This window comes from Sus scrofa, chromosome 15 (genome assembly GCF_054392235.1).
Source record: "Sus scrofa isolate SSC_HxYL_T2T_F1_AM1 chromosome 15, Sscrofa_HxYL_maternal_Yorkshire_Landrace_v2.0, whole genome shotgun sequence".
Classification (NCBI taxonomy): Eukaryota; Metazoa; Chordata; class Mammalia; order Artiodactyla; family Suidae; genus Sus; species Sus scrofa.
Genome location: NC_139397.1, coordinates 151346299 through 151362817, shown reverse-complemented (window position 1 = coordinate 151362817; position 16519 = coordinate 151346299). Strand labels below are relative to the sequence as shown.

At 46.1% G+C, this 16519-nt stretch overlaps 1 protein-coding gene across 15 annotated transcripts in view; it reads left to right on the top strand.

Moving 5' to 3' along the window:
• Positions 1-15445, top strand: part of COL6A3 (collagen type VI alpha 3 chain) — a 91927-nt gene extending 76482 nt beyond the window's left edge. For all 15 annotated transcript variants that reach the window (XR_014829630.1, XR_014829629.1, XR_014829628.1 and 12 more), the window contains 5 exons: positions 652-1118; positions 2502-2765; positions 4082-4180; positions 13729-13893; positions 14643-15445. Coding sequence is in view for 9 of the 15 variants with exons in the window: in XM_084999578.1 (XP_084855704.1) it covers positions 652-1118; positions 2502-2765; positions 4082-4180; positions 13729-13893; positions 14643-14683 (1036 nt within the window). In the remaining 6 variants the exon portion in view is untranslated. The remainder of the gene's footprint in view (positions 1-651; positions 1119-2501; positions 2766-4081; positions 4181-13728; positions 13894-14642) is intronic.
• The last annotated feature ends 1074 nt before the right edge of the window (positions 15446-16519 follow it).

Genomic DNA, 16519 nt, shown 5'->3' with positions numbered 1-16519 from the left:
CACAGCCACAGCAATGTGGGATCCGAGCCACATCTGTGACCTACACCACAGCTCACAGCAGTGCCGGATCCTTAACCCATTGAGTGGGACCAGGAATCGAACCTGCATCCTCATGGATACGAGTCAGGTTCCTTACCTCTGAGCCACAGCAGGAACTCTCTGAATGGATATTTTCTTATAATGAGGGTAGCTTTGAATTGATTTTATTTAGTTTTTAGAGTATACATTTCAGTTGGTCATGTTTAAATTTGAACATTATTCAAATATTTTATTTTTGCTATTAATAATATCATTATTATTACAATGTTTATCGTTGTTTCTTTATTCTCTCCCTGCTTTTATTTTATAAATTGAGAATAAGATGTCAGGAGTATTTATAATACCATAGAAACTTCATTTTTAATAATTCTGTTTTATATGCTGTTCCGTGTCTTTTCTGCAAAACAGATCCTAAAAAAGAAGGAATTTGATATATGTAATACTATATGTACGTATGGTATAAATATGCATATGTACTACATTATGTACATATACGTAATACATTAAAGCTTTTGGTGAGACAGCAAATTTCACATAGTGCGTGGAGTGATGTCTATTTTAGATAGCAGGAGAAACATCTAAATTGAAATAATATTTAATATGTTTTAACAGAAATGTCCCAAATAACATTACTTCAAGTCCTGCATCCAAACCGGTGACCACGACAAAGCCGGTGACCACCACAGAACCCGTGACTGCTACCACCAAGCCAGTAACTATGGTGAACCTACCAGCCTCAAAGCTGGCTGCCCCGAAACCTGTGGCTGGGAGACCGGTGGCCACCAAGACAGAGGCCACCAAGCCCGAGGTCACCAAGACTGAGGCCGCCAAGCCTGAGACCACCAAGCCTGTGGCCGCCAAGCCTGAGACCGCCAAGCCTGTGGCCGCCAAACCCGAGGCCGCCAAGCCTGTGGCTGCCAGGCCTGAGGCTGCGAAGGTGGCCGCGAAGCCCTCAGCAGCAAAGCCAGCCTCTGCCAGACCCCCAGCTGCTGCCAAACCCGTGGCTGCAAAGCCCGAGGCCCCCAGGCCCCAGGCAGCCAAACTGGCCCCTGCCAAGCCAGCTACCCCCAAGCCCGTGGGTAAGAAAAGCCCCTGACTGATGCCCTCACCGTATCTAGGGCTCACCCACTGGAGCCTATTTGCAAAGCTGTCCAGAGGCAGATCCCCTTGGTCTGGGATCTGGCATCGCTGTGGTGTGTTTTGAAAGGTGCTGCTTTGAGCCTGGAATTGCCAAAACATTGCCTTTTTTCTGTGCTGGAAAAGCCATGCTCCCTGCACCACCACTCCCCACAAACCCCCCGTGGTTGGTGAGTTCCATGCAAAGAGCAGGGGCAATAAATCCCCAACCTCTGCCACCTGTTTTTCTCCCTCCCCACCCCAGCCCCGAACCTGTGTCAGGGGTGAGCGTGGGAGTGGCTCATTCCCTCCTGGGAGTGAGCTGGTGGCCACCACCCACCTCTCCCGAAAGTGCACTTGTCTTAGGCTGAGGGGATAAGTTGGAAGTAGACTAGGGTTTTAGACCCTACCGAGCAAGCGAGAGAGAAAAAGAAAAAGCCTGCTGTGGGCTCCTAGGCGGTGAAGCGGGTGTTTCTATGCCCGCATTCCAGGGCCAGACCCAAGTGTCTTAGAATTTGACTCCCGAAGATCTGGTTGGAGCTCTGTAATTGCAAACCCTGTCCCCGCCATGAAGCAGGTGTCCAAAGCAGAGTGGCCTGAGCTTTGTGCTGGGGCAACATTTGGCCTTTAGCTGAGCAAACTGAAAAGTCAGAGCCTGGATGGGCAGCCTGTCCCCACTGACTGAACTACGTGCTGGTACCGGCCCCGGGAAGAGAACGTTCCAGACTCCATTTGGTACAGGGGGTAGGTGGGCTTAAGGGCACCCAGAGTGTGTGATTTTATTTTTCCCTCCAAGAAGATGCTAGAATAGAAGTTCCTATAGAGTCACAAACTGTACAGAGAAGTGAAGGCAGGATTATGTTCTCATGAAAAAGTGGAACTTGTCTTTATTTTATGAACACAGAGAGAGCAGGGATTCCTTAGAAGAAGTTCCTATCATGCCCTAAAGTTCTGTGATGTCTATTTAACACATTTTAAATGATGGGGCTCAGTCTGTCTTGAACATTTCAGCTCAGCGCACCGGTCTGTGTATTTTCAAAGTTATCCCTTTAAATAAGAGAGATTTTCAGTAGGAAAAAGACGTAGTTCTAGACCTTGCCGATGAACAATGAGATTTTTGGTTGCTGGGAATGTCCCGTGTCCCTGTATAAACTGGTCGGTCACTCCATCAGTATTTCTCTGGAGTTCGAACGAGGCGTTAGTTTCTGGCCTCCCTAAATTTCGGGTCACCTGTCTGCTGACACATGAATTCCAGATGTCGTCTCTGGCCCGCGTGTTGCGGTCGTTTAGGGTTTCGTTGTTTTTTCTCTCTCACGCTGTCCACTCTGTTCTGATCTGCCATCCAGCGAAGGCCCCCCGGGAGGTCCATGTGTCTGAGATCACGGAGAACAGTGCCAAGCTCCACTGGGAGCGGCCCGAGCCCCCCAGCCCTTACTTCTATGACCTCACCGTCACCTCGGCCCAGGATCAGTCCCTGGTTCTGAAGCAGAACCTCACGGTCCCCGACCGCGTCATCGGCGGCCTGCTCGCGGGGCAGACGTACCATGTCTCCGTGGTCTGCTACCTGAAGTCCCAGGTCAGAGCCACCTACCACGGCAGCTTCAGTACAAGTAAGTCCACGGTCGGTTTATGGAAAGTTGGTACCTCGCTCTGCTTGGGCTGTCAGACGGGGGCATAAAGAGAACAATTCCTATTTTTTGTTTTGTTTTGGCTGCACCCAAGGCATGTGGAAGTTCCTGGGCCAGGGATCGAACCCATGCCACAGCAGTGACCTGAGCCACAGCAGTGAAAACGCCGCCTCCTTAACCCGCTGAGACATCAGGGAGCTCCTTGAACAATTCTTATTCATTGACCTCTTTCTGAAAAAGCAACAAGGTTCAAACAAAATCCTGGGTGTTCTGGTTTCACCCAATGGATAAATTAACAAGATGGAAAATGGGATTCCTTGCAAATGGTTGCCCTGCCCTTGGGGTCCTGGGCCGCTTTACAGAGGAGACCAGATCCTTTTGGCCTGAGGAAGAAATGTGGCCGTGTCCCCTGGCTGAGTCCTGACCATCAGCCATGTCTGTTTCAGAAGCAGGTTTCTGTGTTCCTTGAACAGAAAATACCACGGAGTCTCTGGCTCCTCGGGGAGTAATGGAGGAGCCATGGAGTCTCCCCATCACAGGGGCTGAGAGTGTCCACAGCCACCATAGAGGGGGCCACAGCACCTCCTCCCCTGGGCCCCCTGTGCTCAGCTTCTTCCCTCTGCCGTGCTGGCCCGGTGCCTCTGCCAGTGCACTGAAGCCTGCTTTTCCAGTCTGTCTTACTGACTCATGCCCCCCTTTCCAAGCTCTGGACACCCCCAATTCTTCTTGGCCCCTGCTGCTCCTGAGACGTCAAGGGAAAGGTTCACCTTCCTTCCTCTTTGGGCTGGTGTATTCAGTTCAAGGAACTGTGCTTGAGGGTTTCCCACTGTGGCAGTGGGTCAAGGATTCAGCGTTGCTACAGCTGTGGTGCACCTGCAGCTCGGGTTCTTTCCCTGGCCCTGGATCTTCCATGTGCCATGGGTGTGGCCAAAAATAAAAGAAAAAAGAAAAGGAACTATGGTTGAGGAAAGGGAGTTCTCTTGAAGAGGTGAGTGCAAAGCCCCTTCAAGCCAAGGCTCTGTTTCCTTGGAAGGAAGCCAAAAAAGTCCCACAGAAAATCGGAAGATTTGCCCCAAGTTCAAAGATTTCCTGCTTGTTTATTGACATGGACTGAACCTGCAGTCTCAACAGACACAAGTGGTGTGTATCGAGGGTTCTGGGGTCACTCTGTTTCAATGGCCCAGCCTTATACAAGGTACGATCCTGAAAGGCAAGCCTGCCTCAGTCCCTTAGGGCTCCTAAGCCCTTCCTTTCCGAGTCACGCACCTGGGCGAGTCACCCATCTTTTGCTTTTGTAGAGAGAACTCAGCCTCCACCTCCACAAACAGCGAGGTCAGCTTCCAGTTCAACCATCAATCTCATGGTGAACACGGAGCCCTTGGCCGGGAGTGAAGCAGGTGAGTGGTGGAAACCTTGGGCCCGTTGGCAGCACAAGGGAAGAAAACATTCTTCCAGTGGCCTTAGGCTTAAAGTCTTGATTCTAGATCGTCGGCTGGGGGTCTGGTTCTCAGGCCAGGCCTGCGGTATATGGAGAAAGTTCCAGACTAGCTCTGTGTGGCCCCTCGTGGTCTTTTTCTGCAAGTTTCCAGTTGGAAATGGCGACCTACCTTGCCTGTCACCAGGCTCTTAGAAGCAGTTGGATGAGGGCCGCTTTGGGGCTGTAGCCAGGGACTCATGTGTCTGTTAGTCATTTCCCCTGTGCCTCATCCTGGAACTCGCGTTGATTTGTGGTCTGTGATGCAGCAAAGAGGAGGGTTTCATCCATTTAGTGATTCAACCCAATAAAAAACGGCTTAGAGAGACCCAAGACGACTCAGATTAGAATCCGTGACATACATGGGACAAATCTGCTGGTCCCAATTCCCTAAACACACACCCTGGCTTGGTCCAACCCGCCGCTCTGTGCGTCGAGCCCGAGTACGTGCACATTTTGTGTTAAGTCAGGAATGAGTTAGACGTGTTTCTGGCGCTGACAGCTGTTACTTGCTCTCGTTCCCGGGGACTCTGGGAGGCCTGTGCCCTCTCGCCCAGCAGACTGTTTACCCACGAGAAACTGTTCTGGAAACAGTCAATGTGCTTTTGCTTAGGAGTGTTCAGCAAAAGATGTTGGTACTAATAGCCAAAGTCAAAGTGCCATGGCTGTGTAGGCATCTTCTTGGTGTCCAGACCCCAAAGCAAAAGGTTTCCCCGGAATCGGAAGACAGTTCATTACTTTTTGACATTCTGGCCAGGGTCAGGAGGAGGAAGGCCTATCTCTCATTACGGAATGTTTGTTTCTGTAAGGGGCTGTGGTAAAAGGCATTTGTGAGGGCCGAGTGGCTTCGTGCTGTGCTAGCTGCAAAAGCAGCTGTGCTTTCTCTGCATGCCATGCATTGTCTGAAGCGGCGACACGTTATTTTTTGAGCTGTGGGGGAGGATTCCCCATGTCAGCTTTTCCATTGCAAGTCTTGAAATGATACTCATTTCTCCATTTCACCCTTTCGGTAGAGTCTGAAGCCTATCGTCCACGTTTAAGAGAAAATATGGTTTCCGACTCTGCACACCCATCTCTTTGGGGCCCCATGGAAATAGAGGCCTCTTGATCCTTTTAGTTGTTTCTGGAGGGAATTTTCTCTGTTACTAGAATAGTGTCGTATGCCATCGATGGACTTTCCCTGTATCCAAGCATGTGTGTGTGTACAGCTCCATCTGCGTCCGTACATCTACATCCTCTCTCTCTCTATTCATCATCCCTTAATCCAGCCAGAAGCCATACTGACTCGGGGTGTCGCGGGCTATTGGAAAGGACATGATGAAATCAGTGCAGGAATTATGAAACTATTACAGACACAGATGTGTAATAAGGGTCACTGAACTAGCTACTTAAAGAGCTGCAAAATGTTTTCAAAGACTTGACTTTTGGAAGCAAGTTGAGGAATTGGTCAGGGTTAGACACAGCCGTGTGTTTTTCAGACTCCTTTGGCCTTTCCAATGGAAAGGTTGACAGAGAAACAAGAAATGCTCTCCCCCTGATATGAATTTATGGGAACGAATCAGGAATTCATGGTCGGTTGGGTAGTTAAGTTTTAACTTCTTAGGGGTTGCATGAAAAGATTTTATAAAAACTTTTTTTTTTGTCTTTTGGCTTTTCAAGGCCACACCCTCGGCTTATGGGGGTTCCCAGGCTAGGGGTCTAATTGGAGCTGTAGCTGCCGGCCTACACCACAGCCCCAGCAACCTCAGATCTGAGCCTCATCTGCGACCTACCTCACAGCTCATGGCAATGCCTTAACCCACTGAGCAAGGCCAGGGATTGAACCCACAACCTCAGGGTTCCTAGTTGGGTTCATTTCCACTGCGCCACAACGGGAACTCCTATAAAAACTTTTAATGTTATAATTTTTTAACTCAAACAAACAAAAAATGAAAGTAAGGCTGTGGCATGATAGTTTGGGATGGAGAAAACTTAAGTCTCAACCTCTTGGATTTTTTTTTTCTTTTTCTTTCTTATTGAAGCATAGTTGATTTACAATAATGTGTTAGTTTCTGGTGTACAGCAAAATGATTCAGTATTACCTATTTATATTCTTTTTCATATTTGTTTCCATTATGGCTTGTTATAGGCTATTGAATACAGTTTCCTGTGTTGTACAGTAGGATCTTGTTGTTTATATATTCTGTATATAGTAGTTTGTATCTGCTAATCCCAAACTCCCAATGTATCTCTCCCGTACCCCCTCTTTCCTTTGGTAACCATAAGTTTGTTTTCTATGTTTGTGAGGCTGTTCCTTTTTAATAAAGAGGTTCATTTTTTCTGTATTTTGGATTCTACCTCTAATTGATATCATATGATATTTTTTTCTTTCTGACTTATTGAGTATGAGTCTCTTGGTACATGTTGCCATGAATGGCATTGTGTCATTCTTTTTTTACTCCATTGTAAATACGTACCACATCTTTTTTATCCATTCCTCTGTCAAAGGACATTAGGATGCTTGTCTTTGGCTATTGTAAATAATGCTCTGTGAACATGGGGGTGCATGTGTCTTTTTGAATTAGAGTTTTCCCAACCCCTTTGATTTTTGCTCATGATCAAGCAGCCATGGATACACCTTCATCTCCCATACTGGAGTACCCTGCAGGCCCTCGCCCACCCCGGCTCCCTTCCTGAGTTACGTCCATTAGGCTTCCCAACACAGTGCTTGAGCTCAGAGAAGCCACAATGGACCCGCTAGGATTTCACCAAAGATATGGGTCAGGAGAGATGATATTCTAACTTCAGAGTCCCTGAAATCTGTGCATATTGTTTGCTGCTTGTTGGTAATTTCACCCCTCGTGGAGTGTGGAAAATGTAAAACTTCCAGCAAATCCAGTGCTTCACTGAGATAAAATTATTAGGAGTAAATTACATGGTGAGACTTGGGATGTTTTTGGTCTTCTTATGTGTGGTCCAGAAGGGATCAGAATATATAAACAGTGTTGAGTTAATAAAAACAACACAATCTTTAAACAAGAATCTGGCTGGGCTGTCCTGTCTTTTCTGACCGAGTCACAGATTCAGAAGCAGGAAGGTACTTTCAATCCAGACCTCCAACTCTTGGGTCTTCTCTCTTGATGTGACAGAGAGACAAGAGATTTCAAGATCGGGGCATCTGTGGCTTCCAAGGCAAGGTGTACTAGTTACAGATAAATCCAAAACCTTTCTCCTTCCCTCTGATCAGGGCATAACCCTCAAATCCAGGGCTTGGATGTTCTTTCACTTTTTCACGTGTGTGTGTGTGTGTGTGTGTGTGTGTGCGCATACTCGTGTGTGTATTTCCTACTTAGTGATTCAAGTCAGTATGAAAATATAAATTGTTTTTCTTAAGAATATCTTTCTGCATAATTCATCTCTAGCCTGCGAGTAACTAAACGGTGCTTTGCCTGGAGAAGTCACTTCATAAACAGTTGCTCAATGAATGTATGTGCGGACATACGTGCACAGACAATGTTTGGAAAGTTCTTCTTGAATTAAATTAATTGGATATTTATTTTATTTTATTTTATTTTTGCCTATTAGGGCTGCATCTGCGGCATATGGAAATTCCCAGACTAGGGGTTGAATTAGAGCTGTAGCTGCCAGCCTACACCACAGACACAGCAATGCCAGATCTTTAACCCACTGATCAAGGCAAGCGATTGAACCCACATCCTCATGGATACTAGCCAGGTTCTTAACCCACTGAGCCGCAATGGGAGCTCCTGGATATTTACTTTAAAATGTATAAATTCAAAATGGGAATTTTTCCAGGGGGTAAAGCATTTTAATGATGGTCACATATTTGCAGATGGACAAAGGAATAACAGTGAATCATTGTTTATAAGTAACTTTAAACACATGGTAGCACACTTTGCTGTACAGCAGAAATCGGCACAGCATTGTAACGCAACTATAACAAAAACACCACCAAAAACTTCCTCGGCAAACCTAAAATATGTGTATACATATACATCGTAACTGTATTCTTCCTCAGTAGTTGTAGGTCTGTTTCACATCTCAATACCAATTGCCACGATATGCATTATTTCTCCAAAGAGGTATTTGCTAGACAATTCAGGCAAAAATCAGTTTGAAAACAGGCTTTTAGCTGCAGGTGAGATCGCAGCTTAATTCCGTTTATTTTCTGCAGCAGCGCTCATTGGAAACACAGATTGTGTTTGGGAGATGTGCTCCTTCTTAGTATTCATGTTACATACTTTCCTTTTTCCTCCATGAATAAAAGATTTACTGGGCTTTGGTTCTGTCTTAAGGAATGGAATTTTGTCGTAGTTTACCACTTTGGATTTAGGAAACGTGGTTGATGTTTGAATCTATACAGAAATTTGTAGGCAAAACCCCTGTGCAATGAAAAGGTCTCTGGCCCGGGGGATCCTATGAAGGGTGAGAAGAGTGAGAAGTCCTAACACCTGAGTTTTCATTGGCTTATGTTAATGTTCACCACCCATTTTTGAAATTCTCATGTAATATATACTTCTTTATCAGAAATTTGATGCAGGCCGCATGAGGAGGACAGCCTAATGAGGGGATTCTTTGCCCCCAGATGAGGCCTGGCCTTGGCTGGCCCAGAGTGCGAGGTGTGGCAGGAAGGTCTTGGTTTGAGAAGAACGAGGATTACGACAGTAGGCTGATAGCATCGTTGCTAACCATTCAGGATTCCAGACTTTGCAATATCACATGATTCCATTTTGAACGGTTGCTATGTGGAGCTTTCTCAAGAAAACAAAAGAAGCCCTGCGCCCCCGCCCCCACCCAAAATCCCACCCTGCTTTTTGCTATACCTTGGCATCTAAAAGAATCACACACACTTCTCTAGGATACACTTGTTGCCTGAAAATTACTGCAATTAAATGAATCTTCCAGTGATTACAAAAGCATCGACTGTGCTGGGCATTTTTGCATCATGCTTTGTTACCGCTAGTTTGTTGTTTAATTTTATTGGCGTATGGTTGATTTACGACGTCCCTGGCAGTCTGGAGGACGCCGTGCAGTCGTTAATGCTGGCCGTGGTTTGTCCCCATCTCTTTCCTTCCTATTTTGGCTGAAGAGGGGCCTTGGCTAGATATTTTCTATGCACATGATTAGCAATACGAAGACTCTCCTTAGTTTTGAACAATAAAATCTAACTCTGAAAATCTGCATCCCAAGTTATTGGCCTACCCGTTTGTGAAGAAATGTTTTGGTGTGGAAGAGAGCCAAAATAACTAACAAAATGTGTAACATTCTTTTTTACTTAGTCTAGAAATTAGCGATCTGTAGAAATGACCGTATTTTGTCTGAGCAGGCATTCATTCATCAATGACACAGCCCTGAAGGACATAAGTGCACCATTGTTTTGCTTATCTTATCGATTCTAAGATGTACACTTTCCCCCATTGTAGTACTTCTGACATTGAAATGTGACTGGAAGTTGGGGACATGTCACGGCTTATTGGCTTCATTTTCTCTTCCTTGGTGGAATATAGGACAATAGCGTATCATAAAATTAAGGTATCTTAGATTCGATGAAATACAGTATTTGTTTGGCTGTGTTCACCATGAGTATGTATGTAGCATTGGCTGGTATACAGTGATGTGATGGAAAATATATGACTTTATGTTGGTAATAATTTAAAGAACTAACTTAACCCCACATGTTGAGTTTACATAAATTAAGTGGCTGCACATATTTCCTCTACTTGGTGTTTATGGCTGCGTGAGAAGGTAGTTAAGTCACAGCTACTGTGTTTGGGTTCCACAGCCTCCAGGGGTATTTGGCATCTTTTTATTGTGAAGTATAAAGTCTTATGAAATAAAAGGCTATTATTGGTCAAGAACTGAAAGAGCCAAGGGTCCCGCATTCAACCACAACTACATTTACAATAAAGTTAAAAATACAAAAATTTCCTTGGTAGCTTTTGAGCCAATCAGTACTCAAAATGTGGACATGGGCAAGTTTTATTCCTTCAGGCCAGTCCTACTTGCTGAGGTTTGGAAACATTTGCTATCAGGTCAACAATGTCTGGTCTGAGAGCAACTAAACCTTCTTTTTGTCTTGAAACCATTAAACTGAGGAGGAACATAGTTACCCATATTTACTGCTGCCGCGTAAACACTAGCCACTCCTCTCAGCTCCCCCAGTTGTGCTTTAAGAAAGCACTTGGAGACTGACAACTTGCTGCTGTGGGAAATGCCCAAGTGGATGCCTTGGAAAATGCTGCTTTTAGACACTATGGAAACCTCAAAGGATAAACAAGGCAGGAGTTTCCAATGCAACATGTTTTGGGGGTTCAAATACCTTTTTCCAGTAACAAAATAATAGATATCCATTGTGAAGATTTCAGAACATATAGAAAAATCTAAGAAAAACAGGACTTCCAGAGTCACACCATTAATGACCCAATACACTGCCTCCTGTTTTTTCCCATGAACATTACATGTAGGCACACACTTAGACACACACACACACACACTCTTTATTACAAAAATGGGCTGTTTCTTTGGGTGCCTTCCACCCCGTTGTTCTATGATGACCTAGTGTGGCTCCTTTGGCTTCTGTGAACATGGGATCCCTAGAGAGGATTTTTCCAGACACCACGCTGACATCAGTTTCCTTTGTTATTTGGACACTCATGGAGCCCAGTGGCTGTTTCACCAGGAAGTTTCACCAGATGGGGATGGGAATCAAGCATCCCTGCAGAGTCTTTATCTGAAAATGAAAGTTACATTGTTATTCTAGGCAAAAGTGAACCAGGGAAGCTTGTTGATGACTTTCACTCCTCAGTACTCTCTTAGGCTCTGGGTGGTTCTCAGTCTCAGGAGGAGAAAATCAGTGAATATGTAGCCAGGAGCACCCACTGTGGCGCAGCAGGTTGAGACTCCAGTGCTGCTACAGCTTAGGGGTAGGTTGCAGCTGCAGCTCAGATTCTATCCCTAGCCTGGAAACTGTCGCAGGTGCGGCAAAAAAACAAAAAACAAACAAACAAAAAGTGCAGCCAGACTCTCCCCTTGGATCAAGGACCCCAGGTTCCCCAGGGTCACCCCAAGAGTAAACTCCTGGAATAGCTGTCATACCCAAAGACTTGTACTAGGGAAAAACTCAAGGTCTCACCCTGCCTCTTTGGATACTGGACATTTTAATTTTTTGCACTTTGAAACAGTTGTTTTGGTGCATGTAGTCACAGCGTAGAGGCGTCTAGCCCACAGGTGTCTTAGAAATCAAAATGATGGGAGTTCAAAACTCGAAGTCTTCTTCTTTTCTAAATGTTTTATTGGGGTACAGTTGACGTGCAGTATTGTGTTAGTTTCAGGTATACAGCAGAGCGAATCTGTTGTACATATACACATATCCGTTCCTCTTCAGGTTCTTTTGCCATCTGGGTAATTACAGAGTGTCGAGTGCATGCCCCCGTGCTATGCCCCATGTCCTTGTTACTGGCCTATTTTATATACAGTAGTGTGTATGTGTTAATCCCAGCTTCCTAATTTATCCCCCACCCTCAGGGTTTCCCCTTCGGTCACCATAGGTTTGGTTTTAAAGTCTTCGAGTCTGTTTCTATACATCGTCTTAAGACCATACGGCCTCCCATTCTGATGCTGTGAAGGTGGAGACTCCCAGGGTTTTGACGTTCACTTTTGTGAGGCCCACATTAGTATATTCTCCTGACTCTCCAGAGTGCCTCTGTGTCCATGGTAACTGTGAGCTTATATTCCGTGAGTAAGCCTCACAGGGCTTGGCAGGGACTCCCACTGGAGCAAAGGATGTAAAACACAAGAGCGTTTGGCCTTGGAGCGTGAAGGTGAGAATCAAGGGAAATTGGAAAAGCCAGTCCGGTCAGGGAGCAGCGTCCTGCTGCAGGGCTGCCTCCAGGCTGTGGTGCTGGCTCTGGGAAGAGTCTTGTCTACTTTAGAAAAGCAGGGGGAAGAGGACCCAGAGAGCCAAACACAGATGGCAGGACCAAGTGTCCTTGGAACAAATAAGATGGAGGATGCCCCAGGGAAGAAAGGGAGGGGATGAAGCCCTCACTCCCAGGGGCCCACCCATGCACGGGGGTATGGTCTTGCCTTTCTCAGCCCCCTCATGCCTAAAGGCAGGCATTTTCCTCTGGTGTTGGTGCCTCTTTGAGGAAGAAAGTGTTTTTGTAAATTATCGTCCTTTTATCTGGCCTCATGGAATCTTCAAAGTCCTGCTGGCTTTCTGGGCCTCTGAGCGGGTCCGTAACCACGGGCTGTCTAGGCTGTGGGACCACTTTCCTCCTAAGTGGGTGACAGCCTCCCCAGTGTCTCCAGCCAGTGTTTCAGACCAATTCTGAGCCTCCTCCTGTGCCTGGGAGTCTGGTCCTTACAGTTGCCCTGAGCTTTGGGTTTCCACCTGAAGACCCAGATGTTCCTTTCACCTCCCAGTGCCAGCCTGCACTGAAGATGCTAACCACGCCTGCCCCCTTGTAGCTGGGGGACAGGCCCCCAGAGATGTCAGCCCATCTCAGGGAGGGCTGGTGATTCACCCGTATTAGTGACTCAGGTAAACACGAAGCGTCGTCCACTCCAGGGGTTTTGTTTTGTGTTTTTCAGACTTTCAGATAACGGTTGATGTTAGCATGTCTTCCCCAGCACAATCTGGAGTTTGCCCAGAAAATTCTGTAAACAGAAGTTTTACTGTGTGCGAACTATAAACTTTTCTTTCCAGGCATTGTGGAGAATGGAGCTTTTTACTGTGCAGCTGGGGGACATCAGGAGCATGCGTTTAAAACATAAACTTCCTTAAGTGGAAAAAGAATGCTTCTCTGTCTTCAGAAGCGCTTTGCTATGTGACATTTTTGCCTTTGTGAATTTTACATCTGTGTTAGCCCTTTTCTTTGCTTGTTACGTTTGGCTGGTCATGAAGGTAGAAGCTAAACACACACACACACACACACACACACACACACACGTGTGCATACACCCACACTCATAAAGGGTTTTCTTCTTCCACTTTAACTTTTAATCTACTTGGCTTGTAGTGAAGTGGACAGTCTTGTTTTTGAACCACATTGTGACAGAGCTTCATCATTACTTTGCCAAGGAGTAGAAAATGCCAAGTTTTTAAAATTCGGTTTCTTCTCTGGGGGATCATCGCGTTGAAGTTATTGGAGACGAACTGACCCCATGGTTGGAAAGGGGAAAACACAGCTCATTTCGTCTTAAACTGTCCAATAACAATGGCTGACCTTCGGGTTCTCCAGTGTGCTTTGTGAAGTCCTTTCATTGATATGATTGCGTTGATTGCTCTCAAAGCTGCGATTATTAAGTCCATTCCACCATCAGGAACCTGAGGCAGGGGGCGGGGGGGGGGCAGTGAAAGAAGTTTTCCTCTTCAAACGTCTTCTCTTTTCTCCCTCTGACAGTGCTATGGCTAGACCTTCAGCCCCTCGCACCCCAATTAATGCTCTTTCTTTCATCTCGTTTTTCAAGATGTATGTAAGTTGCCCAAAGATGGAGGAACTTGCAGGAAATTTATCATAAAATGGTACCATGACGCGGTGACTGGAAACTGTGCAAGATTCTGGTATGGAGGTTGTGGTGGAAATGAAAACAGATTTGATTCGCAGGAAGAATGTGAAAAGGTTTGCTCTCCTGGTAAGTGACTTTTCTTTTGTGTCTGTGGTTTTTGCAAAGAAGAGATCCAGGCCAAAGATTCCCCCATTTGAAAGATATGACCATAATCATGATAGGTTTGGAAAAGAAGACAAATTGGATTTTCACATGATGAGGTATACAAGTAAAACACAGGAAATTAATTTTCTGAGTTATTATTGTTTCGTAAAAACATGCTCGTGGGCTTGTATTTGTGCCAGTGAGGAAACATATGGCCATCCACGCCGCACTCTTCAGAAATATTACTAAGTTTCTGTTATTCATGAACTGTTGTAGCAGACCTGATTATTAGGAAAATCATATAATGAACAATCAGGAAGAGCCCCTATAAATGCCTTTCCTCTTTAAATAATTTTGCCCCTTGTAAATTATAACGTTGACACCGGGGCCATATGTTATCTCCATCCTGTTGGGCAATAAGATCAGATTGGTAGTAAGATCAGAACAGCCACACAGAGAGCCTGGGGCTCATGCCAGATGGGAGTGTACTTTGCATGAAGGTCAGGCAGGTGATGCCAGGAGGAAGGGCTCAAGTGGCACAGAACCCCAGGCCGAGAAGCTTCAGGGGAGTCCTTGAAGGAACTGAACCCAAACACGAGACCAGCCATGAAAGCCAGAAACCATGAGATCATTTACATGAGAAATACAGCGTCCTTTTGGGTCAGTAATGTGGCTTTCCCTCCCTTTCCTCTTCCTCCCACCCTCACCCTCGCCTTTCCATCCACACCCAGTGCTCGTCAAACCCAAAGTCATAGCTGCAATTGGGACCTAAGCGTGGCCCCCGTGACACATACCTCTTGAGGAAGAAGGAGGCAGCCACTGCAAGTCGTCTCTGTAGAAGCCCTCGGTGTAGACCGCCTTGCACTGTGCCGTTTCATGCTTTGAGTTACACTCGGACTTGGGAGGAAACGTCTGCCGCATGACTATCCATATGGTGCTAACTGTGTCTGTGGACCCAGCGCTCTCTGTCTCTAGGCAGTTACATCGTATACTTTGAACGTTGCGCAACAGTTACCCACTGCTGGTGTTTCTGTGAATATCCCCATAAAGTCAGATTCCCTCTGGAGTTTCACCTTATGCCTGTCTCAGGCAGGTGTAAGGTCTAGAAAATAACCCCCAACTTCACAGCTACTCTGTATCCTTCCGCTTGGTTCATTCCTGCCCCGCCTTTCATTAAGCATGATTTTAGATGGAAAGCCTGTTGTATGGAGAATAAGCAAGAGTCCACGTGTTCATGTACCACCAATTTCCTGGATTCGATTGCGAGCTCATTTTCTTTTTTCTAAAGCTTCTAAGGAACAATCTAGGGAGGCAGAAGCCAACTCCCTTAATCTTTGTGCGCCATTGCGGGACCAATGCCTTCATTAAAGGATGAAAAGAAAGTCATAATAGAGAATATTTTTGGCATTCCTCTAATGTTGTGCGTGTGTTTCATTTTTTAATTTTTTTTTGTGCAGGGGGGTTTAATTTTAATTTTAAAATTTTTAGGAAATTTATACAAAGGAAACTTTTTAATAAAGTATATTGAAAGTGTTGTGGGTTTGGAGTCCTTGGCTGTGTTGTTTCCCTAGCACCTATTGGCAGATCAGCCCTAGGCCAGGGATTGGGCCCCGTGCCAGCCCATGGTCATGGGTAACCACCTTTGACTTCCAGAGAAGGGGGCGAGAGACCTCCATCAGGCAGTGAGCGGGAGATGAGGTTGATCCAGCCCACTCGGGCTCCCGCGCTCTGTGGCCAGGTGCATCATGATCCTTGCTCAGGGCCCTGGAATCTTCCTGGGTCCTAAGAACCAGGCTGGGAGAGAGGGAGGGATGGAGTGGGAGTTAGGGATCAGCAGATGCAAACTAGGACACATAAGATGGATAAACAACGAGGTCCTACTGTAGAGCACAGGGAACTATATTCGATATCCTGTGATGAACCATCGTGGAAAAGAATATAAAGAGAATGCCTGATATTGTAAATCAACTATACTTCAATTAAAGAAAAAAAAAGGAACCAGGCTGGCTTTCATGCCGTCTTCTAACTTTTGGTTGGACCCCAGAGACGTGGTCTCCTTCCCTACGTCTTTAAAATAGTGGTTTCCCGGGGGCTCCTTTCGCTGCCACCATGGTGGTAGAAGGAAGTGATATAACTGGCCCAGGACACCCCATCCCCTTTCTCCCTTTCTGGAGTCTCAAAGATGAAGCATCAAGTTTATTCTCCTTTTAAAGACCCCTTTTCTCCTATCTTCAGAAATGACACGAGACGTAGGTAAATACAGATTTAGGTGGTGCCTGAATTCCACTTAGGACGGAAACTGCATTTGTGTGACAAAACACATCTACTCTGACGAGTGCTTCTGAAGCTCCCGGGACCCAACCCGGGGCGTGGACAGAGCTCTCGACTGTGGGAGGAGAACTGTCAGTGACGCACCTGTGCCGTGTTGTGATGGGGAGAGCCCGGTTGCACACCAGGGCAGCTTTGGGGAACTACCAAGCTTTGAGGAGCTCAGAGTCAGGGGCCCCTGGATCACCTCCGCCCTCTGGGTCATGCTGACCGCTCACCTCATCTTTTTTTTTTTTTTATGGCTCTACCTGTGGCATATGGAAGTTCCAGGCCAGGGATT